At 52.3% G+C, this 13,410-nt stretch overlaps 1 protein-coding gene across 13 annotated transcripts in view; it reads left to right on the forward strand.

Annotated features, from left to right (window-relative positions):
• Window positions 1–13,410, forward strand: part of LOC119158510 (voltage-dependent L-type calcium channel subunit alpha-1S-like) — a 45,999-nt gene that overhangs the window by 9,011 nt on the left and 23,578 nt on the right. For 12 of the 13 annotated variants that reach the window (XR_005107891.1, XR_005107890.1, XR_005107889.1 and 9 more), the window contains exons 3-19: window positions 1,052–1,191; window positions 1,770–1,903; window positions 2,496–2,648; window positions 2,931–3,136; window positions 3,744–3,847; window positions 5,625–5,773; window positions 6,788–6,869; window positions 7,386–7,546; window positions 8,260–8,485; window positions 9,067–9,274; window positions 9,604–9,724; window positions 10,197–10,311; window positions 10,437–10,530; window positions 11,305–11,374; window positions 11,621–11,753; window positions 12,025–12,154; window positions 12,769–12,828. Coding sequence is in view for 10 of the 13 variants with exons in the window: in XM_037410564.1 (XP_037266461.1) it covers window positions 1,052–1,191; window positions 1,770–1,903; window positions 2,496–2,648; window positions 2,931–3,136; window positions 3,744–3,847; window positions 5,625–5,773; window positions 6,788–6,869; window positions 7,386–7,546; window positions 8,260–8,485; window positions 9,067–9,274; window positions 9,604–9,724; window positions 10,197–10,311; window positions 10,437–10,530; window positions 11,305–11,374; window positions 11,621–11,753; window positions 12,025–12,154; window positions 12,769–12,828 (2,286 nt within the window). In the remaining 3 variants the exon portion in view is untranslated. The remainder of the gene's footprint in view (window positions 1–1,051; window positions 1,192–1,769; window positions 1,904–2,495; window positions 2,649–2,930; window positions 3,137–3,743; window positions 3,848–5,624; window positions 5,774–6,787; window positions 6,870–7,385; window positions 7,547–8,259; window positions 8,486–9,066; window positions 9,275–9,603; window positions 9,725–10,196; window positions 10,312–10,436; window positions 10,531–11,304; window positions 11,375–11,620; window positions 11,754–12,024; window positions 12,155–12,768; window positions 12,829–13,410) is intronic. The other variant, XM_037410565.1, reaches the window with a different exon arrangement.

Consider the following 13,410-nt stretch of genomic DNA (forward strand, 5'->3'; position numbering starts at 1 on the left):
GTCTTCCTGACAGAGTGAACTGCTAGAAACTGGCCTGGGGGCTTTGCTGGGCAGAAGCATTGCACTCACTCCCAGGTGGGACCTGGCACCCTACTGCAGGGGCTCAGCACAGCCCTGCAGCTGCAGGGCCCAGAATAGCTCATCTTTCCCCGGAGTGTGGCCAAAGGCTGCCTGTGCCCATCTGGTTCTGCCTGTCACTGTGAGCACTGTCCTTGCTGCTGATGGCTCCTTCCAGACTGGGATTAAAATCCCTCTGAAGCAGCCAAGTGGATGGGGCTATTTATATTTCTGGTTTTCCATGGCCCCTCTCCTCCATCTGCAACCCATGAAGGGCAAGGAGCATCCCTGCTTGGACTCTGCATGGAATTGCACCCAGGAAGGCAGAAACATTCCTCTGAGACTAAACTGGGAATGGGTCTCCACCGGCGAAGCCTGCAGTGCTGCGAACACACCTTCCTTCCACAGTCCCTCTGGCTTACGCTCTGGCAAAATGCTGTCCATTTCAGAAACCAGGGCTAGGCCTCAGACAGAAGCATTGCTTGCTCAAATTACCATGTCCAAAAGTGTCCCTGTATGACTGTCACCCATGCAAGTGACAGTTCCTTGTTGGATCTGAGGGCAGCAATGGTAAGACCAGAGACCTAAGCAATGTGATTATTGGTGTTATCAGGGCTCTGTCTTCAAGGTTTTAGCTAAGGCAACTCAATGCCACTCACCTACACCTCTTATCAGTGACAGAACCCCCCTAGTCTGTCCCCAAAAGCCTGTCCTTGCAATCCCAGACATGTAAACACAACTATCGCGAGGATAATTTCAGGTACAGAAGGACTGCAGAGCCACACCAGCAGCCAGTGGTGTGGTGGGGAATCTCGCCTGCTGCAAATGGAGGAGAAATGGGGGAGCCTGGTGTGCGTGGGAGATCACAGATGGGTTGGCAGCATGGGCTGATCCAGAAACATGCAGGGGGCAGCCGTACATGGTGGTGATACCAATGGAGGTGACAGTCTGCTTTAATGGAGCATCCTCTCCTGCTTGCCTTTCCAATCCCCAGGAGAAGATTGAGTACGCCTTCCTGATCTTCTTTGCCATTGAGGCAATGCTCAAGATAATTGCCTATGGGTTTCTTTTCCATACGGATGCCTATCTCCGAAACGGCTGGAATGTGCTCGACTTCTCCATCGTGTCTTTAGGGTAATGCAAGGAGGGGAAGCTGCTGGTGCTCAGCCTGTGCCAGGCCTGGTCCATAGCCCATCAGCTACATCATCTTTTCTAGTGACTGCAGTGGGTTTGGGGGCAACTGGTAGGCTCAGTTAATGGCCTTCTCCCATGGGCCCCTTTTTCATGCCCTGACATCCCCTGGGTTCGTCTCTAACTCCTGTTTCTTCCTTTTCTGACTCCTTCATGCCTCTTTGGTCTACTTGCCCTGGAGAGTGGGAATGATGTGGGGTCCTCTGGGGTTTGGCACACAAGGAGAGGGTCCACTGGGCATCAGGGGGTGGGAGGGCCCCCAGCTGCTCTGCAGTGTGAGTAGCATCCAGTGGAGGGGTGCCCAGCCACAACTGTGCCCAGGAATTGGACTTAGCCAAGAGCTGTTCCCTGGATCAGGCTGAGTGTGGCTGGCAGAGCCCCATCCCTCACTTTCCTGCCTTCAGAGCTCTGAATCCTTAGCACAGATTTCTTGGTCTCCATCCTCATGCCTTTCTCTTTGTCCTTGTCCTTCCTTCTGCTTCTCCCCCTCCCTTCCCTGCTCTGTGCCCTGGCTCTTTCAGGCTTATCACCATGACCCTGGAGCAGGTCAATGCGAAGCAGGGAGGGACTTCAGGAGGAAAAGGCGGCTTTGACGTGAAGGCCCTGCGAGCGTTTCGTGTGCTGAGACCCCTGCGCCTGGTGTCCGGAGTGCCAAGTGGGTGCTGGGTGCCCTGCCAGCATGAAGGGCTGGCTGGGGGATTGAACCCCTGTACCTAGCCAGGGTGGGGGTGCCATGGGGCAGGTTTCTTGTTGCTGCTGGATCAAGCCCAGCCCCGAGGTGGGTGTAGAAGAGCCACAGGTTCTTGCTCATCCCTACAGCTTGCAGTTGTCAACAGTGGGGGGCTGCAGGCCAGAACACATATAGCTCCCTCCATGGCTGAGTCTCAGCACCTTTGAGTGGCCAGTGTGAAAGGGGCCAGGACTACACTAGTTTCACAGGGTAGGGATCTCCTTCTCCCATAACTCATGTGAATACAACAAGGATGAGAGCAACAGAAAAAATGGAGAAGCGTGAAGCAGCCTCCAGCACTGCCTGGTGCCTGGCTCTGCTGTGGTCTTCCATATGCTTGCATAGTGGTTACAGAAAGAATTTCTCGCTTCAGAGATTTCAGTCCCAACCCACCTGTGCCCCTCTTCGCTTGGCACAGGGCATTTCAGAGGCTACTTGTCAGAGGGGCTGGCAGGAATGCAAGGTGCACCCAAAGCTGTTTAGGAAGTTGCTGACCTCTTCTTTCTCCTTGGTGCAGGCCTTCAGGTTGTCCTGAACTCCATCATCAAGGCCATGGTGCCCCTGCTGCACATTGCCTTGCTGGTCCTCTTCATGATCATCATCTATGCCATCGTCGGGCAAGAGCTTTTCAAGGGCAAGATGCACAAGACCTGCTACTACCTTGGGACAGGTGGGACTGGGCAGCGGGTTGATATAGCAAAGATGTCTCTGTGTGGCTGCAGTGGGGACCACACACAGATTCTGTGGGTAGCAGGCTGGTCTTGCCAGCATCAGGGCTGGGAGTGTGGCAGGACCAAAGGATGTTTGGTATAGCACATAGCTTGGTGACGGGACATGGTGTGAGGAGCTGGTGAAAGGGGCCCCCTTGGAAAACTTAATAGGAGGCTGGGAGGTGCTGGGACAAGCTCTACTTGGCATAACCTGCTGCTCATACCATGACTTTCCCCCTCAGATGTGATTGCCACGGTGGCATCAGAGAAGCCAGCTCCATGCACCAGCTCTGGCCATGGGCGACACTGCACCATCAATGGCACTGAGTGCCGAAGTGGCTGGCCGGGGCCCAACAATGGCATCACTCACTTCGATAACTTTGGCTTTGCCATGCTGACTGTCTATCAGTGCATCACCATGGAGGGCTGGACCGAAGTCCTCTACTGGGTAGGCTCCAGCAGCTGGGGCTTGGTGCCCAGCTCAGCAGAGGTGACTGCTGGTCCTGCCTCAGAGCAGGGAATTCCCTCCAGGACACAGGACCCCACAGCAGGACTAGGTCTCTCAGCCAATGAAAGACATCCTGCCCCTACCAAGGGGTAGTGTACTGTGATGCACATCCCGTAATGCACCAGGCATGTCTTCTGCATGTCTGCAGGCACTGCCCAAGCTGTCCTGCCCAAGCTGTCCTTGCTCTCCAGACAGAAGGGTGCTCCAGCTCCCACCTTTGTGAAGGGGTACAGTCCAGGCACATCAACAGCTGGCTGGTGGATACTTCTCCAGCAAAACCCCGTGTTTTGCAGTCCTTGGGACTTGCTGAGGCTTAGGCATGGGGCCGATGTTTAAATCTGCTCCCCAAATGCTTGTGTCTGGCTTCACCTCCACTAAAACCAGATGCAGTCATAAGGAGCCAGGACTCAGAGTCAGGTTTATCTGCTACCATCCCAAGCACTCACTTTAGAGGGGACAAAGCTCCCAGAGGCTCTTGAGGGTGCCCTAAGGGGTGACAGACAGTAAACTGTGTTCAGAATGCTTCATCTGCCTCTCTCCTTGCCAGGTAAATGATGCCATTGGGAATGAATGGCCCTGGATCTACTTTGTCAGCCTTATCTTGCTAGGCTCCTTCTTCGTTCTCAACCTGGTGCTAGGGGTGCTCAGTGGGTAAGTCCCACTCTGTCCTTTCTCTTTGCTAGCAGATCAGTGAGTGTGATCAGAATGTGGACATTGGCTGGTTTTGACTATACAAGAAGAAATCCTGGAAGTTTCTGTTCCTTTCCTCCCATTCTTCTTCCCTTTTTTTGCATTTTTTTTACTTAGAAACCCTGCACCTTGAGTTACTTTTTGTGTTACTGTCCATGACCACCTGAGGTTTTGGCTCCACACCTAACACAGAAATATTTTCCCTGTAGCACAAGCAGCTGTTTTCAAACACAGCCATGGAGCACATTATTAGGTGTTTGCAGTGTGGTCTGCCAGCACTTGGACTCAGAAAAAGCTGAGCAGGGAGCTCAAAGCAGCAGTCCTTACCCCACGGCTGTGGATCGAGACATCATTCTCACCAGTACCCACAGTGCTGCTTTCCTGTTGTAAGACACGATTTCCTTATGGCCAGCCTAAGGAAAACTCTTTGATATGAATGCAAGGGATCCAAGAGAATTAATGTTAGTCTAATTAATGCTTCAGCAGTCTCATCCAAATACAATAGCGAGCTATCATCGCTCTGGTTGCAATGATCGTAACATTTCTGTGCCAAATGACTCAGTGCTAATTTCCATAGTAGTATAGTTAAAGCTGATACACAGAAAATATCTCTGGTGTGATGCTCAACCTACTATGCATTGCTGCACTGAGGTGCCAGCATCCCGATTTTGTTGCTGGGAAGTGTGCATTGTCCTGGGAAGTGAAGGGGGGCTTTTCTCCTCAGATCTGTGTAGGCTCAGGGTCTTTTTTGTATGTTTCAATCCTGTGTGTGCAAGTGGGATATACTCATCATCTCTATTAGTTCACAGGGTTAGTTATACCCTAATTACTTGGATTTGTTGGTCCTCTTATGTGGCAATAACCATACAACTGCACAAGGTTATAACAAATCAGGTATTAATATAATTAAAACAAGCTCAAAACGATGGACCGCAGGCACCTGACCTGTGCATGAAGTTGGTCAAAACAGCAGGACAAGCAGGACAAAACAGCCATCTGATCCTAGACTAAGTTGCAGGCACAGCAAACTATTCTGAACTATTTTGGCAAATTTAGCTAGATCTGCTTGAGATCAGCAAAAGCCAGACAAGTCCTGATGAGTCCTGAGGCTTAGTATGTCTAATTATTGTTATAGTGTCTTGGTCCTATTACTAACACATGGCAACACCAGACTGGCTGGGCAGAAGATCTACAGTCCTACCAGATACCAGGAGAGAAAATAAATTAATTAAAAAACAATGAGAAGAGTGGGACCCTATGCATTGGCAGACCTGTCTTTTCCATGTTACCATGAAAAGTGTCCTGTTTACTTGCCATGTGATGAGCTCACCTTCTGCACATGGAAAACTTGCAGCAGCTTTCTGTCCCCCCCAATGGGTGAGACCTCACTTGCTCTAATCCTTAGCAGCTCTGGAGAATTCCCACAGCCTCCAACATCTCAATTAGTTGGCCTGTCCAGCCACATCATCCTGCAGCAAGGAGCTCCCAAAGAGCAGCTAGTGGTGGGGAAGAAACCCTGTGCCATCAGGCATCAGGTGATGTTCCCCCATATTCTTGCATCACGGAACAGGGCCAAGAAAGAGGAAAGTCACTAGAGCAATCCAGTGGTAGCACTAGGTGGTAAAGTATTTCAGGCTTCTACCCTTCTGCAAGGACTAGCCTGGCACAGGGCTGTGGTACCTGACCTCCATATGCCATCCCCCTCCTGACTCTCACTCTGCTGCTTGCCTTATCCCAGAGAGTTCACAAAAGAGCGTGAGAAGGCCAAGTCACGGGGCACGTTTCAGAAGTTGCGGGAGAAGCAGCAACTGGAGGAGGATCTGAAGGGCTACATGGACTGGATCACCCACGCTGAGGTCATGGACGGTGACCGGGCCAGAGGAGAAGGTACCAGAAGGGTCAAAGACCCTTAGCATGCGGGTTGTGTTTCTAACGCTAACCCAGAGAGGCAGGGTAGAAACCTTTGAAGAAATCACAGGCTCATTTTGCTTGAAAACCTATGAAACAAAATGCTTTGACTTCTGCAGAGTGGTTTCCTTTTTGTTTTCTTTTTTTTTCTTTCCTGAATCATTTTATTGAATCTCACCCAAACTAGCAATAACTTGGCCCTCATACTAAATCTCCACCTCAACCACTGTATTTAATACTTGCAGACTACTAGCAAGCCCTAGGTCTCCTTTGGCAAAATGTACTTGAAATGGCCAGGAGAAGCCAAGAGGGGCATTTGTCTTTTGGTGTGCAGGGGCAGAGTGCAGGGTTACTAGCTCAAACACTAACAGGTGCATGACTTTCTTGCCATTGCTTGACAATTTTAAGGATTAGAAGTGGCTCAGGGAAGAAGGTGAATATACAAGCATCTAGCCAAAGGCTCAGCAAGGCCTGGGGAGCTCTGCCACTGATTTGCTATATCTGCTAAGTGAAATAATTTTTCACCCTGCCTAGTGAAATAACTTTTGATGCCTCAAGATGAGCAATATATGTGTGCAGAGAGCCTTGGGAAACAGCGGGAAAGACAAAATGCCTTTTCCACACCTGTGACCAGTGCTCTTACAAACCCCTTGTTGTTCAGCATTTGCTCAGATCACAACTGACCCCAGTTTTCTCCATGCTGGGAGTGTCCTGCACTGAGGGAGCCTATGTACACCCTGCTGTTTCTTCAGGCTGCCTCTCTGGGTTGCTGCTGCTCTTGCTGCAGGACAGGTGTTCCTGGTGCCTCCTACTTGGTTTGCACTTGACATTCAAAACCTTCTGTGCGAACTCACTGCTGTCTCCCCGGGACAGCATTTCTTGATTTCACATCTGATGGGGAAGCTCTTTGTGCTGTGCTCCTAGGAGAGGTTCCCTCCGATATGTTCTTCCCAAGGGCTCCAAGGAAAGCCTGGGATGTCATTCCCTCCTTAGGTATGATGGCATCAGACGAAGGAGGGTCAGAGACAGAGAGCTTGTATGAAATTGAGGGCATGAACAAGTGGATTCTCTACTTGTAAGTATTCACTGGTTGAACCATCTGCTGCTCTGCACAGTCTCTCGCTTGCTGTCCTGGCTGGGCCAGGCTTTCTTGTCACGCACTGGTTTCTGGGGGAGAGCCAGGGGCTGTGTGCTCAGGAGATGATGCAAACATTGTGGACAGCAAACAGGGAATTTTGCTCTGGTACTGACAAAAAGCCACTTCAAGGTGAACAGCCTCTTCACTTTAGGACCAGTATCAGAGCATATCATGGCCTATCAGCATGTCTTGGGGTTTAGAACCTGTGGCTGTAGCCATCAATCAGCGGTCACTGTAGGCCAAAAAGGAGCGGGAGGTGTTTGTGTGAATGGACTGCAATTTCTGAGTGAATGCATCAAGTACCAGGGGCAGGGTTATGTTCCTCAGACATTTTCAGGGAAGGCCCCTGGAGAAAGAAGCGGGAGTGGCTTTGCTCTGCAGCCTGCAGGCACAGCCCTGGGCCAAGCAGGACCTGGCTGGCCAGCCCTGCTGACCCATTGGCTGTCTCTCCAGCCGTCAGTGGAGGCGTTGGAACCGAATGTTTCGCAGGAAGTGCAGGGATGTGGTGAAGTCCAGGTTCTTCTACTGGCTTGTCATCCTTCTGGTGGCACTGAACACCCTCTCCATCGCCTCTGAGCACCACTTCCAGCCAGAATGGCTGACACATGTGCAAGGTGAGCAAAGAGTCTAAAGGAGAAGGAGAGCCTGGGACACTCTGCTGCGCTGGAGGCATGCTTGAATTCTTACTGTGCATGCACAGCCACGCTGGCATGGCACAGGGGCTGTTAGACACATGCAGACTTGCTCATGCACACAAACACAGACTGCACACAAGTGTGTATACATCCCCACTGCATAGTCACACAATTGCACGTTGAACATCCGTGGTGCATATGCCTATACATGCACAGTGTATATATTCTTAGGGACATGGGTTTGCATGGTGAACACACACAAAGTGTATACATTTACACCTGTATGTGCATAGTACACGCAAACACACATTGCATACACTTGCACAGCACAGCCATACACATTTATGAGTAGTCACACTACCTGCACCCACACACATGGAAATACACACAGACACATGGAATACAGCTGTGCCACAGGTACATAGCTCAGCCACACGTATACACACACATGCATACCCCAGTACACATGCGTGCACTGCGTGGATTCACATGCACGGTACAGCCACTCTCTCACATACAAGCACACAGTTGCACATCACCCTTCTCATTTTCCTCTCCTGTGTGCTCTCTGGAAAACAGCCTTTGCTGCAGCTCAGGGCCTAGTGGGCAGAGAGTGGCTCTCCTTCCCTTCCTACTGTGCCATGCTGAGATTAAGAGGTTCATGCTCTGATGGGCTGGATCTCCCACCCCAGATAATGCCAACCGGGTGCTGCTAGCACTCTTTGTGGCTGAGATGCTGCTGAAGATGTACGCGTTGGGCTTACGCCAGTACTTCATGTCCCTCTTCAACCGTTTTGACTGCTTCGTGGTGTGTGCGGGGATCTTGGAGACCATCCTAGTGGAGCTTAACACCTTGTCACCCCTGGGCATCTCTGTGCTGCGTTGCATCCGGCTCCTCCGCATCTTCAAGATCACCAGGTTGGAGAGGGAGCCCTGTGGGTGCCAGCAGCTGGCAGTCCCCAGGCATCACTGGCTTTGTCCATGGGGAGGGCTGCAGGCTGAGCAGAGCTGGTAGTTCCTGGATGGAGGAAGCTGGGGGGTGAGGGGGCGGGTCATACAGTCATTTCTGTCTCCCAGATACGGTCTGGGAGCGGTAAGGAGGACAGGGCAGTGTTTGGTTTGTTGGAAGTCTCCTGAAATCCCTCTCTTGCTCTGGGTTCTGGGGTATTGTAACTGGGGGTGCTGTGGGGCAGGACTCCTGTCTTCATTTTCTGGCACCAGCCCACTGTATGTTCATCCCCCTTCCCCACCCTGCCTGCTGGTTCTCTGTGCAGGCAGCAGGGTGTCTTACCTGTCACAACATACCGGGAGCTTCATTTCCACCTACTGGGGCCTGGCTGGAGCAGTCCTGTTGCCCAGCCTGTGAGTGGTGCTGGTTCAGAACCCCCCTTGCTGGGCTGCTGGCACATACCCTTGGGCAGGGTGGTCTGTTCCCTGTGCCTACCTGGTCCTGCCCACAGTCCTCACCTCCCGCACACTCCTGTCTTTCCTCTCCCCAGGTACTGGACATCCCTGAGCAACCTGGTAGCTTCCCTGCTGAACTCAGTCCGCTCCATTGCCTCTCTGCTCCTCCTCCTCTTCCTCTTCATCATTGTCTTTGCACTGCTGGGCATGCAGCTCTTTGGGGGCAAGTTTGACTTTGAGGACATGGAAGTGCGGCGCAGCACATTTGACAACTTTCCCCAGGCCCTCATCAGTGTCTTCCAGGTATGGGGCTGTGGGAAGTGCAGCAGGAGGCTGGAGGACAGGGTGCTGGGAGTCCTGCCTGGGCTGTGGGTCTCCAGGCAAGAGCTGGGGCTCAGAGGGAGGTGGGTTTGTGGGGGGTGATGTGGCTCTGAAGGAGGAGCACAGGAATGGAATTGGAGTCACTAGCAGTAGTGCAAGTTCAACACTGAGTAGGGAGGTGGCGTTTGGCCATGGGGCTTTAGGGGCTGTGAGAGTTTGGGTCCGGAGCCAGGAGGGAAGGATCAAGCTGTGGGGTTCTGCTGTGCTCTGCTGGGGAGGCTCTTGAGTCCCTTTTTCTTCTTCACTCTCAGATCCTGACCGGGGAGGACTGGAATTCAATCATGTACGATGGGATCATGGCCTACGGGGGTCCTTCCTTTCCGGGCATGCTGGTCTGCATCTACTTCATCATCCTCTTTGTTTGTGGGAACTGTATCCTCTGCCTGTGAAGCCAGGCCCAGGCTCCCTGTAACCCAGGCCCATAGCATCAGCTACACAGGACTGTGAAGCGGTGAAAGGTGGGGCTTCCTTAAGGTTTTCAGTGCTTGCCTTTAGCTTTTCAGTTCTAAACAATGAGGGAACAAACCCAGGCTTCAGGGCTTACACTGGTGGTGGCTGGGGTCTGGAATCTGGAGGAAAGCACATCACGAGGCAGGTTTGGATTCAGCCATCATTCAATGCAGTAACAAGACTGAGCTGGACCAACTGAACTAAGGCATAGAGGGCAGCCAGCCCAGAGCTCAGTACTCACAAATATGGGTGCAGGGTTAGGGATCACCAGCCAGGGTTATCTCAAGGGCTTATCTCCAGGAAGGTTTCTCAAGGCACCCTGGAGACCGTGGACAGCTCTGGCCACATCCTCCAAATAGGAACCAAGTTCATGTCCTTAGTGCCATCCCTCCAGATATCCTCCTCAATGTCTTCCTGGCCATTGCAGTTGATAACCTAGCTGAGGCTGAGAGCCTGACCTTAGCCCAGAAGGCCAAAGCAGAGGAACGCAAGCGGCGGAAGATGTCAAGGTGAGTGCTGCAGTCCCTGGCAGTGGAAGCTCCCAAACCAGGTGCTTTGGTACGAGGGGACAAAATGGCATTGCCTATGTCCCTGCTCAGAGTTCAGTTCCTGCTCTCTCCTTCTCTCTGCTCAGAGGTTACCCAGAGAAGTCTGAAGATGAGAAGCAGATGATGGCAAAGAAGCTTGAGCAGAAAGCAAAGGCAGAAGGGATTCCCACAACAGCCAAGGTCAGTGCTGGTGGGGCTGGGCCTTTGGGAGCCCCTGGTGAGGGACCTGGCTCATCCTCCTACCAGCCAGGGCTGACAAAGGCTTGGAGCCAGGCTGGGTCTGGACTCTTCTGGGCCAGAATCACTCCTTGCCGTAGCATCCTCTGGTGATGGGGGCACTCTGGGCCTGGGCAGGACATGTTGCCTGGTGAAACAAGTCTGTTACTGGGGTTTCTTTTCCTCTAATTCATTACCTTGGTCACAGCCACTTTTCAGTGGTTGAGATGGGCTGATGCACACCAGATGGAGGGGAGCAGAGCAGGTCAGCAGCATCCCAGACCTCCTTTATGTCCATGCCACACCTGCGTATGCAAAATCCACTATTCAGTTGTGTTGACTGCGTGTTGAGCTGCCTTTTATAAGCATCTGGCCAGCAGCTACTTCCCTATCCACTTTCCAGAGATGCCTCATGGGAACTCACTCAGGAGTCACCCCATGTCTTATTCTACCCATGGTATAGGTGCACGGCCCCAGGCTCTTGCCCAGCACACAGTCCCCTGTCTCATCCTCTTGGTATTGCTCTTTGCTCAGATTGCAGCATCCTCGAGGTGTTTCTCCTCACCCTACTCCATCCTGGGCCAGGACTCCATGTGCTCGGTCCTGTATGGGTCAAATGCAGAGACACTGCTTGCCCCACATGACTTCCAAGATTATAGGTTTTGGCCAACATACAACATTTGGCAGCAATACTAGCACACACAGCTGCATGTCCTCTCTGTCTTTCCTTTGTTTCAGTTAAAAGTGGATGAATTTGAATCCAATGTCAATGAGATCAAAGACCCCTACCCTTCTGCAGATTTCCCAGGTAAGACTTGTCTGTAGCAGAGCAGCAGGAAAGCTGGGGAGGCACTGCAGAGGGACAGTGCCAGAACCCTGGCTATGTGAGGAACAAAGGATGGGGTGACCCTCCACCAGCCTTGGGGTACTGAGGTCCTTCTGAGGCACAGATGCCAAATCAGAATTACAGGAGCAGAGGATTGTCAGTAAGGTCACATTCCCTCTCCCTCTCTGAGTGATTCTTTCCTTTTCCCTCCTCGTGGCCACCCTGCAGGTGACGATGAGGAAGATGAGCCTGAAATCCCCCTGAGTCCTCGGCCACGTCCCCTCGCAGAGCTACAGCTGAAAGAGAAGGCTGTGCCCATGCCTGAAGCCAGCTCCTTCTTCATCTTCAGCCCAACTAACAAGTAGGCACTGACCCTTCTCCTTGCCTTGTGGAGCCAGGCCTGGCCTAGGTACCTCTGGATGGGGTCCTACTTGTGTGTAACAACCAGACCTGAAGGGAGCCAGCTCACTGGAAAAATTCTTCTCTGTGGAAGGTCTGGCACAGACATCCCATTATGCCTAGGGCCTTCCTGTGTTCAGTGTTTAGCTGTAACCCTCTTCCAGGCTGCCACAGCCCTATCTGATGTCCCTCTGGCCCCTCACAGCATCTCATGCTGTTTCTGTCCCTGGCAGGTTTCGGATGCTGTGCCACAGGATTGTCAATGCCACCTGGTTCACCAACTTCATTCTGCTCTTCATTCTGCTCAGCAGCATCTCACTGGCAGCTGAGGACCCCATCCGGGCTGAGTCCTTCCGCAATCAGGTGCCTGTGTAGCTGTGAAGGGTTGGGATGGGTAGGGAGACCTCATGGAGGCCCCCAGCTCCCCACTAAGCAGAGACCTGCATGCCAGATGTCATGCCTGGGCAGGTATCGGTGATTTCATCCCTGCCTCTGGGAGGAGAGGCTGGTTGTGTTTTCCATTCAGGACACAGCTGGGACAAGTTTTTACTGCTCCATGTCTCAGTTTACTTCTGGGTGAAGAGATCCACCTGCAGGGTGCACCAGGTTACCTTGGTTCAAGGCTATGGAGGCTTACTGGAGATGCAGTCTCTGGGGTGTCTCACAGGAGGCAGCTTCCCAGGGCACTCGGTGCTTTTGGGGATCAGGTGCTTTCAGGTGAATCAAGTCAAGCCTCACTCGCTTGGAAACTGTGCTTTGTCTGAGGCTGCAGGTTGGACCATGCACTGGGGAAAATCAGCAAAGCTAAGGGAAGTCAGGAGTCTTCTTGGCAGTGGGTTTTGCAGGCTCTGTTGAGCTAGGTAGGATCCCCAGTCCACAGAGTGGAGGGCAAAATCACAGTGCCAGGATGTTTGAACACACTGGAGCATTTCCCACATTGCCCAAATCTCATCCAGTTCTGGTGCTTCTGTTCCCAGATTCTCGGATACTTTGACATTGGTTTCACCTCTGTCTTCACAGTCGAAATAGTCTTGAAGGTGAGTTTCTCTGCCCTGTGGGACTGGCCACACACGTGACACAGTGCATGGGTCTAAACTGTCCTGGCCATGGGCACTCATGCTTTTTGGGTGCAAACTCCAGGTCCCAGCAAGGGCAAGCTGCCAGCTGACCCTCACATCCCCAGAGTTCATGCAGTCTAGGTGGTATGCAACCTGTCCCAGAGGCCACGTGTCCCTCCAGTAAGGAGGCAGCCAAGTCAGCTGTGCTGTGACACAGATGGATAGATGGGCCATGGCACCAGCATTTTCATTCTGACAATGCCCTTAAGAAAAGTTTTGAGAAAGGGAAAGCAATGGAAATCTGTGGAGTAAAACAGTAGTTCAAGCAGCTGCTGCATGTTGCTCCCACTCCAAGTCTCTCTACTCTTCTTCTCTGATTTGCTGAATGACTGAGAAGTCTTGTCTCCAGACAGTACAGGACAGAGGATTTCCAGCTGAAGTCAGCTTCCTGCCTGGCTGCAGAGGTAGAGGTCTGAGCGGGATAGGGTCCCCAGGCCCCTCGTGCCTTGTCCACCCCAGGGCTGTGGAAGGACCATGACCCTAAGCCTTGCCTGGCTTCTC

Source organism: Falco rusticolus, chromosome 17 (assembly GCF_015220075.1).
Source record: "Falco rusticolus isolate bFalRus1 chromosome 17, bFalRus1.pri, whole genome shotgun sequence".
NCBI classification, from domain to species: domain Eukaryota; kingdom Metazoa; phylum Chordata; class Aves; order Falconiformes; family Falconidae; genus Falco; species Falco rusticolus.